Raw genomic sequence first — 14,302 nt, 5'->3', positions numbered from 1 at the left:
TCACAGACCTCCTAAAATCTATCCATGGGCTCCTTGGGGGTATGTATACCCCAGGTTCAGAGCCCCTCAGTCTAGGATCTTATTTATGATCCTACCTTATTTTTTAAATTAATAAAATATTTTTTTCCCATTACATGTAAAGATAGTTCTCAACTTTTGTTTATACAAGCTCTCCAATTTCAGATTTTTTTCTCTCCCTCCCCTCCCTCCCCCCTCCCCTAGACAGCAGACAATCTGATATATATATATATATATATATACATATATATATATACATACATAATAACATTAAACATTTCTGCATTAGTCATGTTATAAGAGAAAAATCAGAGCAATGACGACAAACCTCAAAATAGAAAAACATCAGCACCCAAAACAAAAGAAGTAGTATGGTTCATTCAGCATCTATACTCCGCAGTTCTTTTTTTTTCCTGGATTTGGAGATCCTCTTCCATCATGAGTCCCCTGGAACTCTTCTGTACCATTGCACTGGTGAGAAGAATCTAGTCCATCCCAGTAGGTCAACACACAATGTTGATGATACTGTGTACATTGTTCTTCTGGTTCTGCTCATCTCACTCATCATCAGCCCCTACCTTATTTTTTATTGACTGGTATATGGAGTAGTGGGAGAAAGACTGGAAAATTGACTTATTTCCTACATATTTAGATGTTTTAATGTCCATAATAACCTTGTATCCTGTGAAATATAACACATATGTTAGATACAATGTATGCCTTATTTAGGGTTACTTCAACATTTTGTGTATGTTAAGGGGTGAAAAATATCTCTTAAAAACCCAGTTTTAAAAATCCTAGGTCATGGGAACTCAAAATATCATAATATATACATATTATATATATATATGCAAATATAAATCCAGATTAATTCTGTATATATGCACATTTCTGTGTATGCACACACATAGCTTGCTCGCTAGAATGGCGATTGGGGGTGTCAGAAATCTTGGGCTCTAGTTTTGGCCCTGCCACAGGCTCCTTATCATTAAAATGTGTGTGTGGGGGAAGGGGATTGACCAGGCTCACAAGGTTGTTTCCAGGTCTTCAGTTTTATAATTCTGTTCTATCTTATCATGCACAACTTATGTGTACTACACATAGTCACTTGGTATTTTGGTAACCCTAAATAAGATGCTTCAAGCCTTTGTATAATTTAGGTTACTTTCCAAGCAAGCATCTTTTTTTCATGAAAGTATACTTTGGATGATTAAAATATTACGGTTTACTCTTTCGTGAGGACTGAAGATCTTGTTCATAACATCTGTGTTCCTTTTGGCAATGTTAAAAAAGATAGGAGTGTGGGCAAGCAAGTGGTAGATGGGGAGGTGAACATAAACCTCAGCCTGGATGGGCTGGACCCCTCCTTGCTGTTGGGAATGGAATGCTTGGCCTTTTTCATAGGAATGGTGCAGGTATGCATGTGTTGCTTAATAACCGGGAAACCAGCATAAAACTGAAGAGTATTCAGTTTTATGGAAATGACTAATTATGTGCTGTCTAATACCTTTTTCAGATTACAAAAAAATGGAATTGTTTTGAAACACAACTAAGCAATTAACTTTTCCTTCCCTGTGAAACTGCAAGCTAATTAACAGAGATTGTGCATTAAAATAGTGCCTCAAGATTTGGTTGTCCTTAACACTTCAGTCCTTAGAAAAGTGGCCATGTAGAAATAAGAAATCATCTTTTTTTCCTGCTCAGCTGTTTATCTAATAGGGAATAAAATGGCCTTTTCAACTTTTCCTTGTTGGGAGTAACTGGCACCCCAGCTTTTTGCTCTCCCTGTGGATTGTCATCCTCACTGACATTTTAAGCCATGAAAACCTCTCTCAGTCTTGAGGAGGAGGGAAATACAAGCTGTCCATTTCCCCATAATTGGCTTATGAAACCCTGTTTAAGAAGCAAGGCGTTCTGTTTTCTCTTCCACATATACGTAGGTATCCAAAGCTTGGAGCTTGGATGTTTTCGTTTTTGTGGGGAGGACGCTGTAGAATGTCTTTTTTAGGCATTGGGGAAGGAGGAAGCTTTTGGGGGAGGGAACCTTCAGCCCCACAAATCTCATCAAAACAGTACACTCTCTGATTAGTTTGCAGCTTAAAAGGATGTTTTGTCATAGTTGTGACATGTTTGATATGTTGAATTAGGAATTATTTGGAAGCTTCATTTCTTCATGTTTCTTGACCCCCTTCTTAGAGCTTTTTTTCCCTTCCTATTTGCAGCGAGACCGAATTACAAGTTTTAGAAAATCTGCTGTTAAGAAAGAAAAACCTCTTATTCAACACCCTATTGACTCTCAAGTTGCCATGACTGAGTTTCCAGCAGCACAACCATTATATGAAGAGCGATCCTTGAATTTGTCAGAGAAGGAAGTGCTGGATCTTTTTGAAAAAATGATGGTAAGACAGACCCCTTGTTTTGTTGTAAATTGTCAAAAGTGTGTGTGTGTGTGTGTGTGTGTGTGTGTGTGTGTGTGTGTGTGTGCACGTGCATGCACGCGCATGTGTTCATGTATAGAGTGACAGTTGACTTGGAGTGACTTTGTTTATATGTACATGCTGCTTCTACCACTTAAAAGAGAGAGGAGGAGCAGTTGGGTGATACACCAACTCTTTTTCATCCTTATTGTTGACTGATTTTTTTTTTGCACAGGGTGTCATTTCATCTTGCTGAAAATCCCATCAGCTATTTCATAAGGGTATTGAATGAGGTATAGATAAAAGCTCACATGAGATAATAATGGTAAATTGTGTAGCACAGTGTAGGCACTATGTAAATGCTTATTCCCTTCCCCTTATATCAGTGCAGCTCCTCAGTTTTGTTAGCAGATTCTCTTTTGGAGTGAGTGGGTTGTTTTCTTTTGTAGCCAGATCACATATTTTGGGCATTCTTTATTTTTTTTTAAAATTTATTTAAAATTTTTAGTGAGGCAATTGGGGTTAAGTGACTTGCCCAGGGTCACACAGGTAGTGTCAAGTGTCTGAGGCTGGATTTGAACTCAGGTCCTCCTGACTCCAGGGCCGGTGTCTATCCACTGCGCCACCTAGCCGCCCCCTTGGGTATTCTTTAGTAAAATTACTTTATTACTTTGAATCCCTCCTCCCCTTTTTTTTTTGTCTGCCAGCTCCAGCTCATTGTTGGGCATACCACTAGTCATTTGCCTTCTTTACTGACTTTATTAGTAGTATGAGACAATGTGGAGCAGTCAGTCATCAAGAATTTATCAAGCACCTCCTCTGTGCCCCACATTGTGCTAAGTGCTGGGTTACAAGGAAAGAAAAGACAAATAAACAAAACAATCCCTGCTCTCAAGGAGAGTGGCAGTCTAGTGTCTGTATATGTGGCCAATAGCGTATTCATTGTACCGTTCCTGTACCTTGAGGTTCAGAGCCCCAGCCTTTGGCCATGATCACCAGGAATGCTCCAGGAACCCTGATCTTTGGGGTGAGGGCATGAGGGCGAAGGTATGTCAGTCCATTTTCTTCAGCTTGTGGTGCTGGAATTGTTTGGCTTGAGGAGAGCACCAACACCTGATAGGCTGAGAGGCCAAGAACAGGAGTGATATGGGAATCAAAACTTCAGGGCCTTGGGAGAAGAGGAAGGCTGGAGTTACAAAGGCAGGTATCCACAGTGCTAGTTATAATAGAAATAAAATTGGGAATGTTTGATACCTTGGTGGTGTTTTTTTTTTTTTTTTGGTGAGGCAATTGGGGTTAAGTGACTTGCCCAGGGTCACACAGCTAGTGTTAAGTGTCTGAGGCTGGATTAGAACTCAGGTCCTCCTGACTCCAGGGCCGGTGCTTTATCCACTGCGCCACCTAGCTGCCCCTACCTTGATGGTTTTTAAACTATCTTTTGTATATTTGCCCTATTTGATCACTTCTCTAACCTCATGCTTGCTAGCTCATATCTCCCTTAGTTTTTTCCCAGAGAAATGCTCTAGACTTAGCAAACTTATTCTCTGTATGAGCATAAGAAACAACCTAATATGCTAGGAGGATTTTTTAAGTCTTTTATCCAAGCTTTCACCATATCTGAAGGTTGAAGTGACTTGTGTGTAATCTATTGTTCACCTGCTATGGAATCCAGTAGACACTTTATTCAACAACTTTGGCTACCCAGAGTCACAGAACTTGAGAGATGATCATCTAGTCCAGCCCATACCTGAAAGGAAGCACCACTATACCACAGCTGCCAAGTGGGCATTGAGCTGGCATCAGCCTCTAGACTTGAAGAAGATGAATCAATCTACCACCTTGGGAGGCAGCCTTCCTGTTCCCCTTTGGGATGAGGCCTGTGTTTAGGAAGTGTTTGCTGACAGTGGGTCTAAATTACTGCTGTTCTGCTCTCCTGTTAACCCTGTGCTGCCCTGTAAATACAGGAACTCAGTTGGGTCCTCTCTAATTCTAGTTAAATCTTCCCATTTCTTTCATCTGATTCTCATGTGTACTAGATTTGAGGCCCTGTGGCTTCCTGGTTGCTCTCTTGGATTCTCTCCAGCTTATCAATGTCCTTCTTAAATTGTGGTCTCTGGACCTATACACGGTGCAGCAGACAAAGTCTGGCAAGGGCAGAGAATGGGAATTGTTCCTCTCCCAGTGTAGCCTGAGGTCACACATAGAGGGCCCCCCCATTACCTTGTATTTATTTTGTGTGTATATTTTATTTGTTTGTTTTTGTTTTTGTTTTTGTGGGGCAGTGAGGGTTAAGTGACTTGCCCAGGGTCACACAGCTAGTAAGTGTCAAGTGTCTGAGTCTGGATTTGAACTCAGGTCCTCCTGAATCCAGGGCTGGTACTTTATCTACTTTGTGTGTATATTTTAAATAATATTCTATAAGTACAGGTTACTTCCTCTAGTAGGCCATTAAGGCCCAGGCTTGTTTTGTTTTGCTTGGCTCACACATCATACTGCTGACTCATTGAACTTTCAGTCCTCTAAGGAAAGGAGAGGGGAAGGGATGTGCCAGGCACTGTGCTAAGTGGTTTTTAAAAATTATCTCATTTAATTTTCTAAACAGCTCTGTGAGGTAGGTGCTGTTATTGTCCCCACTTTATAGTTGAGAAACACTTAGACAGTGGTTAAGTGACTTGCCCAGCATCACACAGCTAGTAAAGTATCTAAAGCCAGATTTGAACTTGCCTCTTCCTGACTTCTTGCTCACTGTATTATGCACTATTCCACCAGCTGCTTCAGACTTTTTCAGAAAAACTTCTTCATGACCCCTTCTGGGGTTTTCTTGGCAAAGACTGGGGCAGCTAGGTGGCGCAGTGGATAGAGCACCGACCCTGGATTCAGGAGGACCTAAATTCAAATCTGGCCTCAGAAACTTGACACTCACTAGCTGTGTGACCCTGGGCAAGTCATTTAACCCCAATTGCCTCGCCCCCCCCCCCCAAAATAAAGATACTGAACTGGTTTGTCATTTCCTTCTCTAGCTCACTTTACAGATGAGGAAACTGAAACAAACAAGGTTAAGTGACTTGCCCAGGCTCACACAGCTAGTAAGTGTCTGAGGTCGAATCCAGGCCTAGCACTCTATCCACTGTGCCACCTAGCTGGCAGCTAGCTGGGCTTGGAGTTGGGAAGACTCTGCCTTTGTGAGTTCAAATCTGTCCTCAGATGCTTACTGGCCCTGGGCAAGTCACTTCACCCTGTTTGCCTCAGTTATAAAATGAGGGGGGTGGACTAGATGGCCTCTGAGGTCCTCCCAGCTGGAGATATCTATGATGACTTGATTTTTGGAAGCGTGAATAGTACTTTGCATTTATGCACAGCCTCTAGCCTAGGACAATGCCAGAACGGAAGAAGTCTGGAAGCCCCAAAGGAGAGCTCGTTCTCAGCTCGTTCTCTTTCCCATCTGAACCTCCGGTTACCGTCAGGTACCACTATTCTCTCAGCCACTCTGGGTTCCAGTCTTGCTGTCCCCCTTGCTTCTTCACTGTTGCCCCACATAGTCATTGTTGCCAGATATCATCATTTCTGCCTTTATGATAGCTATCCTCTACTTGCCCCTTTCTCCCCTCATGGCCATAGAGGTTCCTTATCACCCCTTGCTGGGACACAGTAGCCTTCTGCCTGATCTCCATTTTCACATTCTCTCCCTCTCCCATCCACCCTCCACTTAGATGCCAAGGGCATCTTTCTAAAGCATAGACACAGGCTTGGTTATACTTGCCTCTCCTCCCCCTCCCCCATTTACATCCCCCAGATCAGTGAGCTCCAGTGGCTCCCTATTACCTCCAGGTTCAAATAGAATGTTCCCTGTTTGTCATTTAAAACTTTCCTTTGCTTGGCCTCTTCCTGCCTTTCCAGTCTTCTTTTGCCTGCCTTGTTTCCACATAGCCTGTGATTAGTAACTAGATTGGCCTAGTGGCAGTTCCTCCCATACAGCGCACCATCTCTCAGCTCCAAGCCTAGGACTCCTTACCCATTCTCCCCAGCTTCTAACGCCTCCCCTTTTCAGATTTACCTTCCATCTAGCCTATCTAGATGTTGTATGTAGTTAATTACTTACATGTTGTTTCTCCCATTAAAATGTACCCTTCGTGAAGGCAGGAAGGGTGGGCTCTCCTTTGGATGTTCTGTGCTTGAGCTTGAGGACTGGCTAAGTGACTGTCTGAGCCTCTCTCGGCTTCTGTTTCCTTGTGTGGCAATTGAAGGACTTGGACTAGAAGGCCAATTCTAATTCTAAGTCTAATTCTCTGATCCTCAGAATTGCATCTGATTTTCTCTACATAATCTCACTTGGTGACTTCTCCTACTTCCATGGATTTAATGACCTTAATACACTCTGTCTCTCTGCTTGCCTGTCTTTCTTTCTCCTGAACTCTAGTTATACTTCTCCAGCTTCCCTTTGTGCTTTTTTTTGGTGGGGCAATGGGGGTTAAGTGACTTGCCCAGGGTCACACAGCTAGTAAGTGTCAAGTGTCTGAGGTTGGATTTGAACTCAGGGCCTCCTGAATCCAGGCCTACTTCTTTATCCACTGCGCCACCTAGCTGCCCCCGTCCCCTTTGCACATTTCAAGTTGGATGTCCTGTAGATACTTGCAGCTCAATATGTCCAAAATGGAACTCATCTTTTTCACTAAAACCCACCCATCTTCCAATCCTCCCAACTTATTTCAATTGGGGACACCACCATCTTTTCAATCACCTAAGTCTGCAAGCTTAGTATTATACTTGTCTCCTCGCTCATCATAGCCAGACCACTTCCCCATAACATTTCTTATTTCCACCCTCTTCCAGTACATGGCTACCAACCTTGTTCGGGTCTTCGTTGCCTAGTGTCTGGACCATTGCAGTAAACGTCTTCTCCAGATTTCTCTGCCTTGAAGTTCTCCCCTGTCCAGTCTGTTGTCTCCTCAGCTGTCAACATTTTCCTGAAGCACAGCTCTGACCATATCAGGAAACTCCAATGGCTTTCTGCTGCCTTTAGAATCAAATGATAATTGTTTCTGACTCTTAAAGCTCCTTCTGGCCCTAAGCTGTCTGCACTCCGTGTTACATGTTAATGTCTTCACACACTCTTTGTAGCCACAGTGGCCCTTCAGACCAGACTCGGTCTCCCTTTGCACTGCTGTCTTCTATCTGTGGAACGTGCTTTCTCCTCATCTCTCTCTTCTTAGAATCCTTTGTTCCCTTCCAGATTCAGCTTAAACATGAAGCTTGTCCTAGTGCTCCCCCAGCAGCTATGGCCTCTCCTCACTTTGTATTTATTTATAGGTACATGTTACTTCCCCTTGCACGATAGAAGACTATTGAGGCCTCTGTATCCCCAGATGCTTCAGAAGTATTTATTGGTTAATTAATGGATAGGTTATTAGATTTAGCCCAAAGCTCTGGAGGCTCTTGAATGACCTTCAGTGCTTTTCCACTTGATTCCTGTTCTACAATGGTAGGTGAGTAGCTTTTAATCTCAGTCTTCTTGGGATTCACGTATGCATGGTTTGTCACAGTGAGGAGAGAAAACTTGGATCCCAAATGGATAGACGTGGGTAGGTTGAATGTGGCAAATATGATGTTGTAAGCATTTACCAAAGATGATCACGGACCCTTCAACTATCATTTCCAAATGCATTTTCTCTCTCCTGAAGGAAATGCCTTTCTTTGCTTACCTATTATTTATTCTCCTTGCATATAGTTGTATACTACATTCCCACTTTATGTAACTCTTCACTTATAGACATAACTAACTCTAGAAACAACTCTTTTAATGAATCTTGATGCACTACTTTTAAATGGTAGTGATTTTGACATAAGAAATAATTTAGACAAACCTATTAGTAATAGATTGCCAAAAAATTTACAGGACTTTTAAAGGGCCATGTTTATTTAGTGAATTTCAAAGGTCAAGCAACTCATGAAGTAGGTTTCCCTTGTGGACTCAGTACCCAGAGAAGGTGGTCTTTGGGATCATAGAGCTGTTACATTTCCATTCCAGAATATTTGGTGTTTTGTGACTTAAAAAAGGTGGCTAATGTCATGTCAGAAAATGCACGATTTTTAAACGCTTTGCTTGCTGCATTACGATTGTGATAGTTTAAAAAATTAAATCCCGCATCTTACCTTTTTCCCCCCATGGCAATATATTTCTAATTTTAAAATGGAAATCAAAGGGTAATATGCTTTGGTGTATAAAACTGTATGTTAACAGCCATTTCTCCAGGAATATCTCTTCTACAGAGTGAGGCATATGCTTTCCTTCAGTGTAGAAAATTATATGCTTTCTGATGAACCTTTAGTTGAAATATAATCAAAACCGATAATGGTTAGAGCTATCTTGTGAAAATTCAAATGCAAGCTGGCTTTTTTCAGTAATATGTCGAATCTTAGTCTTACAGAACTATTAATCATAGAAAAGAGCTTTATATGGAATATAATGTTTAAAAATCTTGGATTTTGTGCCCTTCTGAGTATCCAACTTATTGGGCATCACATAGCTCAAAACTTGTGTGCTTACATCATATGATTTAAACTACATGTGTAAATAATAGGCAGTGCAGTTGCACATAAAATCCCAAATAACTAACAATCAAAAATCATTGTTACCTGACTTAGAAGAGGGTGGCATGATTTTTTGGGGGTAGTAGAATACTTAGTTCTAATGATTATGATTTTGCTTAAATTAGAGCTAAAATTAGTATGATTTCCCTGAACACACAAAGACTAACAGGTGAAGGCTACTCAGAGGTGTGCTGGGTGGCAAGGGAAAGCAAGCCTGGGATTAAATATTTGCCATTGATAATTGAGTCGCCTGTGATGGTTTTTCTTTTTTTCATCTTGGAATGCCTGTGGAAAAGAGAGAGACCATCAGCTTAGTAATGAAAAACGTAAAGTGTCATTAACACAGTTGATTGGGAAGGAACGTGAATCCTTTAACTAAATGGAGAAGTATGAAATTATTTTCATTTCACTCCTACTGGATTCCTTCCTTGTACAAATTATGTGGAAGATGTTCATGTGATATCTGAGAGTTATGGTGACTTTGTTCTCTTTCTGGGGCTCCTTTTTGTACCCTGATTTTATATATATATACATATATCTCTTTTAAATTTGGAAGGACTTTATATGTTGAAATTCTTTATTTTAAATAGTATATTAGTGTTTAAGACCTTAGACATATCCCAGGGCTGAAATATGATTTAAAATTTGTGTAAAGATATTATCGTGTAAAGACATTGACAAATTATGAGTAGCTACATTATAAACTATATTGGATAATTTTTTTATTGGCAATATCAGGGTAAGGAGTAAAGACTTGACCAAGTGGAATGCTGGGGTGAGGGGGATACTATATTTTGGATTAATAAATTTCTAGTTAACTCAGGGTTAACCAGAAAAATGCTTTAAATTTCTAACCTTATTGAAAATCTTTCACAAGAAATTAAGCACAATATACTAAACATAATCGAATCTTCCCATGGGAAACTTGCAGTGCCTTAGGGTCACAATTATGAATATCAAGTCTCATTTTTCAGGGCTTTAGTTGTGGAAGGGATGGTAGATTAGCCTAAATCTTTAGTGACTGCATAATATAATGTGTGTATTTATACTGAATCTGTTACCATTTGTTTATTTATCTTTGGCCTTCTTATTGTTAATAGAGTGCAGACTGACTCCAGTTATTTGAGAGAGCCGATTAGTTGGGCTCCAGTTAATTGAGGTCTTTGTGTAAATTGATATCATTGAGATTTTGTTGGCCGTTCCTTCAATTTTCTGCTGTCACTTTTGAGTCGAATTTGATTAGAAGTAGAAGACTTTGGATATTGTAAGGTAATGCAGGTTTTACTTATTTTGGATGTCAAATTGACTGGGCAGGGTAATTTGGTTTCCTCTGGCTTTGCTCTTACTAAAGTTTTTCCTATCTTTAAAAATTTGATTATCATAAATTAGTACCTTATCTTTTATTTTTTTTGGTGAGGCAATTGGAGTTAAGTGACTTGCCCAGGGTCACACAGCCAGTAAGTGTTAAGTGTCTGAGGCTGGATTTGAACTCAGGTCCTCCTGACTCCAGGGCCCGTGCTCTATCCACTGTGCCACCTAGCTGCCCCGCCTTATCTTTTTTACTGCTTTCAAAATATATTGTTCCAGAGTAGTTATTCTAAAATATTACTTATTTATATATTAGATTTCTTGATGGAAGAAGATACATGCATCTGTGATCTTATCCATTCTGGAATTTCTTCCAGTGATGCAGCTCCCAACTCATTTATAGCCTCCTATCCTATGAGGCTTTTGCCTATGTCCTCCCCAAAGTTTGCCAGAGAGAGTCCACCTGGCATGCTGGCATCCTTACTTGCTTTTTTCCCAGCATGCTGGAGGCCTTCCTCCCTTTTTCCTAACATTACAAGGGTACCAGTGGGACAGTCTGATTGTCTACCCATCATGCTTTGCTCATGCTAGGTGACCAGCCCATTTTTTCTTTCTGCCAGCACAATGGGCACTATTTTTGGTGAGCATACAGCTTCCTTTTTGGTTTGTCCCTCCTGATGTTTATCTTCAGAATGTCATTGAACAGGGTTGTGTCTGTTGTCGTATCCTCCATGGGACTCTAAATGATCTTGGTAGTTTGTAAAAGGGTCTGTAAGGCACATCTCGTTCCACCAAGTCAAATGCTTTTTTGTAATCAATAAACAATAAGGACTGTGGGATCTTATATTCTTTTTATGTTTCAATGAGATGGTAATAATGTAGTCCATTGTTAGATATTGTTTGCAAAAGGCTTATTGTTCCACACTAATATCCTCATTGAAGAGGCCTTCAATTAATAAATAGATGACATCATAACGATTTTGTACATATGGGAGAACTGATCTATAGAGGTCATTAGTTATTGATGTCCTGTCAGTTACCTTTTGGAGGTATTAACAAGGTTTGACATTTTCCCCAAGCCCTTTGATAGAGACCTTGTATATTGGTCCTTTGGTTTTCTCACATCTGTTCTGTCTTCACAATCGCTTTCCTCTCTATATTGATCTAATATGACGGTTTTCCTGTGTTTGTTTTCTTTTGTGCCATTTCTGTCTCTTCTGTAAGCATCTCAGAGACTTGAGGGGCCAGGTGTTGTGGTTCTACTATCTTTGATGGAAAAAAAGTTTGTTGAAATGGTTCTTGTTGTTTTTTGCATTTTTCTTTTGTTTCTGGTCTTTCCATTTTTATCATTGAATGTCCTAGGGAAGACTTTGCTCAGTGTAGGCTAAGTGAATAAGCTTTTTTTAAACCCAGCTTTATCATCTACTGTTTTATCATCCACTGGAATGTAAGCTGTTTGAGGGCAGAGACTGCTATTTGCACACTCAGTGCTTAGCACACTGCCTGGTACATGGTAGGTGCTTTAGAAGTGCTTGTTGAGGGGCAGCTAGGTGATGCAATGGATAAAGCACTGGCCCTGGATTCAGGAGGACCTGAGTTCAAATCTGACCTCAGTCACTTGACACTTACTAGCTGTGTGACCTTGGGCAAGTCAACTTAACCCTCATTGCCTCCCCCAAAAGAACCAAAACCAAAAAACACAACCCCAAAACAAAAGAAGAAGTGCTTGTTGATTGATAGCTCATCCAGCTGCATACCTGGGAATAGACTTTTGACATTCTTTACCCACTTAGTATTTCCCATCTGGATAGTTAGACTAAATTGGTTTGAATGCTTATAGTTCTCATTTATGAACATAGGCCATAGTTAATTATATCCCATAGTGACATTTGCTTGAAAAGGCAGTTCTTGGAGAGGACCCCCTTGGAAAAAAAAAAAAAGATCGATCTACACTCCTTTCTTAAGTTAGTGGTGCTAAATATTTGGCCATCTGAGAAAAGTAAAATGGTGGCTTTATTTAGTTCTGAGAATAGCTTGGATGCTTTTTGAATCCAGACAATCGTGTTGTTTCTAACAATCTATATAAAACCCATTTGTGGCCTCTGTGCTTTTGCCTCTTTGGCAGGTTTAAAATGAAGGTGGGGAAACAAATGAAGCAACCAAACCGAATACTTCTGTTGCTTAGCTGAGTCATTTCCCTTTGTGTACATAAACTCAGTGGACAATGATTTTGCCTTAAAAATGTCAGAACTAACATCTGTGTTTACATGAGTACTTAATAAATATAATTGCATATGAATAGCATTTGATATGACCCACTAAAGACCCAAATTATGTTTTTCATAAGAGGTGACATATTTTGCTAAAATATTTCTAGTACTTTGTGGTAGGTAACCAGGTTGGTTTGTTGGATAGCTCATTCATCTTCACTATAGGTCTAGATTTTTAATAAGATGAACAGTGCTACATAATGCTATGTTGCTACGTAATGGGTATAGAAAGTCATCTTGAACCTTCTGAACACTGTTAGAGTATTGTTTTAGAGCGGTAGTGTCAAGCAGGCTGCCCAGTGGTAGCCACATGCCACACACAATACTGCTGAACATAGCCTAAAGCAGATGAAAATATAATTGGGAAATATATAACTAAATAAAAATACAATAAACCTTAGATAATATTAATATGTGGTTTTCTAAGTCATTGTTCCCCCAGGGATCCTTCTGTATGGTTTAGTAGCCTCTGTTTCTATCTAAATTTGATGGACTTTGTTACTGCTGTTATAGACCGTTTTCCTTCCTCATTCAGGAGAGGAGCGGGGAGAAGGCAGTTTTTGATTACATGAAATTAAAAAGTTCTTTCATAAACAAAACCAATTCAGTTAAATATTAGAAGGAAACCAGGCAACTGGGGAGGAAATCATTGCAGCAAGCTTTATGTGAAGAATCTCATTTTTCTTTTCATCCATTGGCATAAGGTGGGAAGGAGAGATTGATTAGGATAAGGATAGCAAAAAGAAAAAGAGAACATCCTTTTAAAAAATGTGCAGAATAAACCAGAGAGAGGGTCAGAAAGAATCACAGAGATCTAGGACAGCTTTGAAAACCACAGCTTGAATTTAATACATATTTTTACAGAGTAGTGATCCACATTTTTCACATAGTCTTCTTTTTCTGTTCAACCACATCTATGGGAATGTTAAGTTCAGAATAAAATAACAATTTAAAAACAAAATGAAAGATTAAAAAAAATATGCCATCAGTTTAATTATTGCATTATAAACTCTGAATTAGATGCTCAGAAGCATTGACTGATGGAAAAAGTCTACTTAGTATTATTAAATTGAAGGACTGTTTAAGACTGGTAAACTGCTAAGGACATTGGATTTGAGATAAAGTTTCCTGGGTTCCAACCTTGAGCTCTGCTACTTACAACCTATGTGACTTTGGGAAAATCATTTAATCTCTTTGAGTCTCAGTTTCCACACCTGTAGTATGAAGGTGTGGGGCCACTGAGGTTCCTTCCAACTCTAAATTTGTGACCCTTTGAAATTTCTTTTCCAGAAAAATTTGTGTATCAGTATAATTTGATCAGTACGTACATACATACATACATATCTGCCTACATACACATATTATATATATAAATCTTCCTACTGGCAAGGACCTAATTCTCTTCCTCTATGAAGGCTTGGTTTTTTTAAATCATAAAATTATTATTTTCTGGTTACATGTAGAGATAGTTTTCAACATTTGTTTTTACAAGATTTCTAGTTTCACATTTTTCTCCCTCCCTCCCTCCCCTCCTCTCTCACAAGATAGCAAACAATCTGATATAGGTTATAATGTACAATCACATAAAACATATTTCTGCATTGGTCATGTTGTGAAAGAAGAATTGGAACAAAAGGGAAAAACCTCAAAAAAGAAAAAAACAAAAACAAAAAAATTAGAAACAGTATGGTTCAATCTGCA

General features: G+C 39.7%; 1 protein-coding gene across 4 annotated transcripts in view; it reads left to right on the top strand.

The window, feature by feature from the left end:
- The window catches only part of DIAPH2 (diaphanous related formin 2), a 908,274-nt gene that overhangs the window by 56,974 nt on the left and 836,998 nt on the right, over positions 1 to 14,302 (top strand). For all 4 annotated transcript variants that reach the window (XM_043974079.1, XM_043974078.1, XM_043974081.1 and 1 more), the window contains one exon: positions 2,241 to 2,417. In XM_043974079.1, coding sequence (XP_043830014.1) covers positions 2,241 to 2,417 — 177 coding nt within the window. The remainder of the gene's footprint in view (positions 1 to 2,240; positions 2,418 to 14,302) is intronic.

Source organism: Dromiciops gliroides, chromosome X (genome assembly GCF_019393635.1).
Source record: "Dromiciops gliroides isolate mDroGli1 chromosome X, mDroGli1.pri, whole genome shotgun sequence".
Taxonomy (NCBI): domain Eukaryota; kingdom Metazoa; phylum Chordata; class Mammalia; order Microbiotheria; family Microbiotheriidae; genus Dromiciops; species Dromiciops gliroides.
This window is presented reverse-complemented; position numbering and strand designations above follow the sequence as displayed.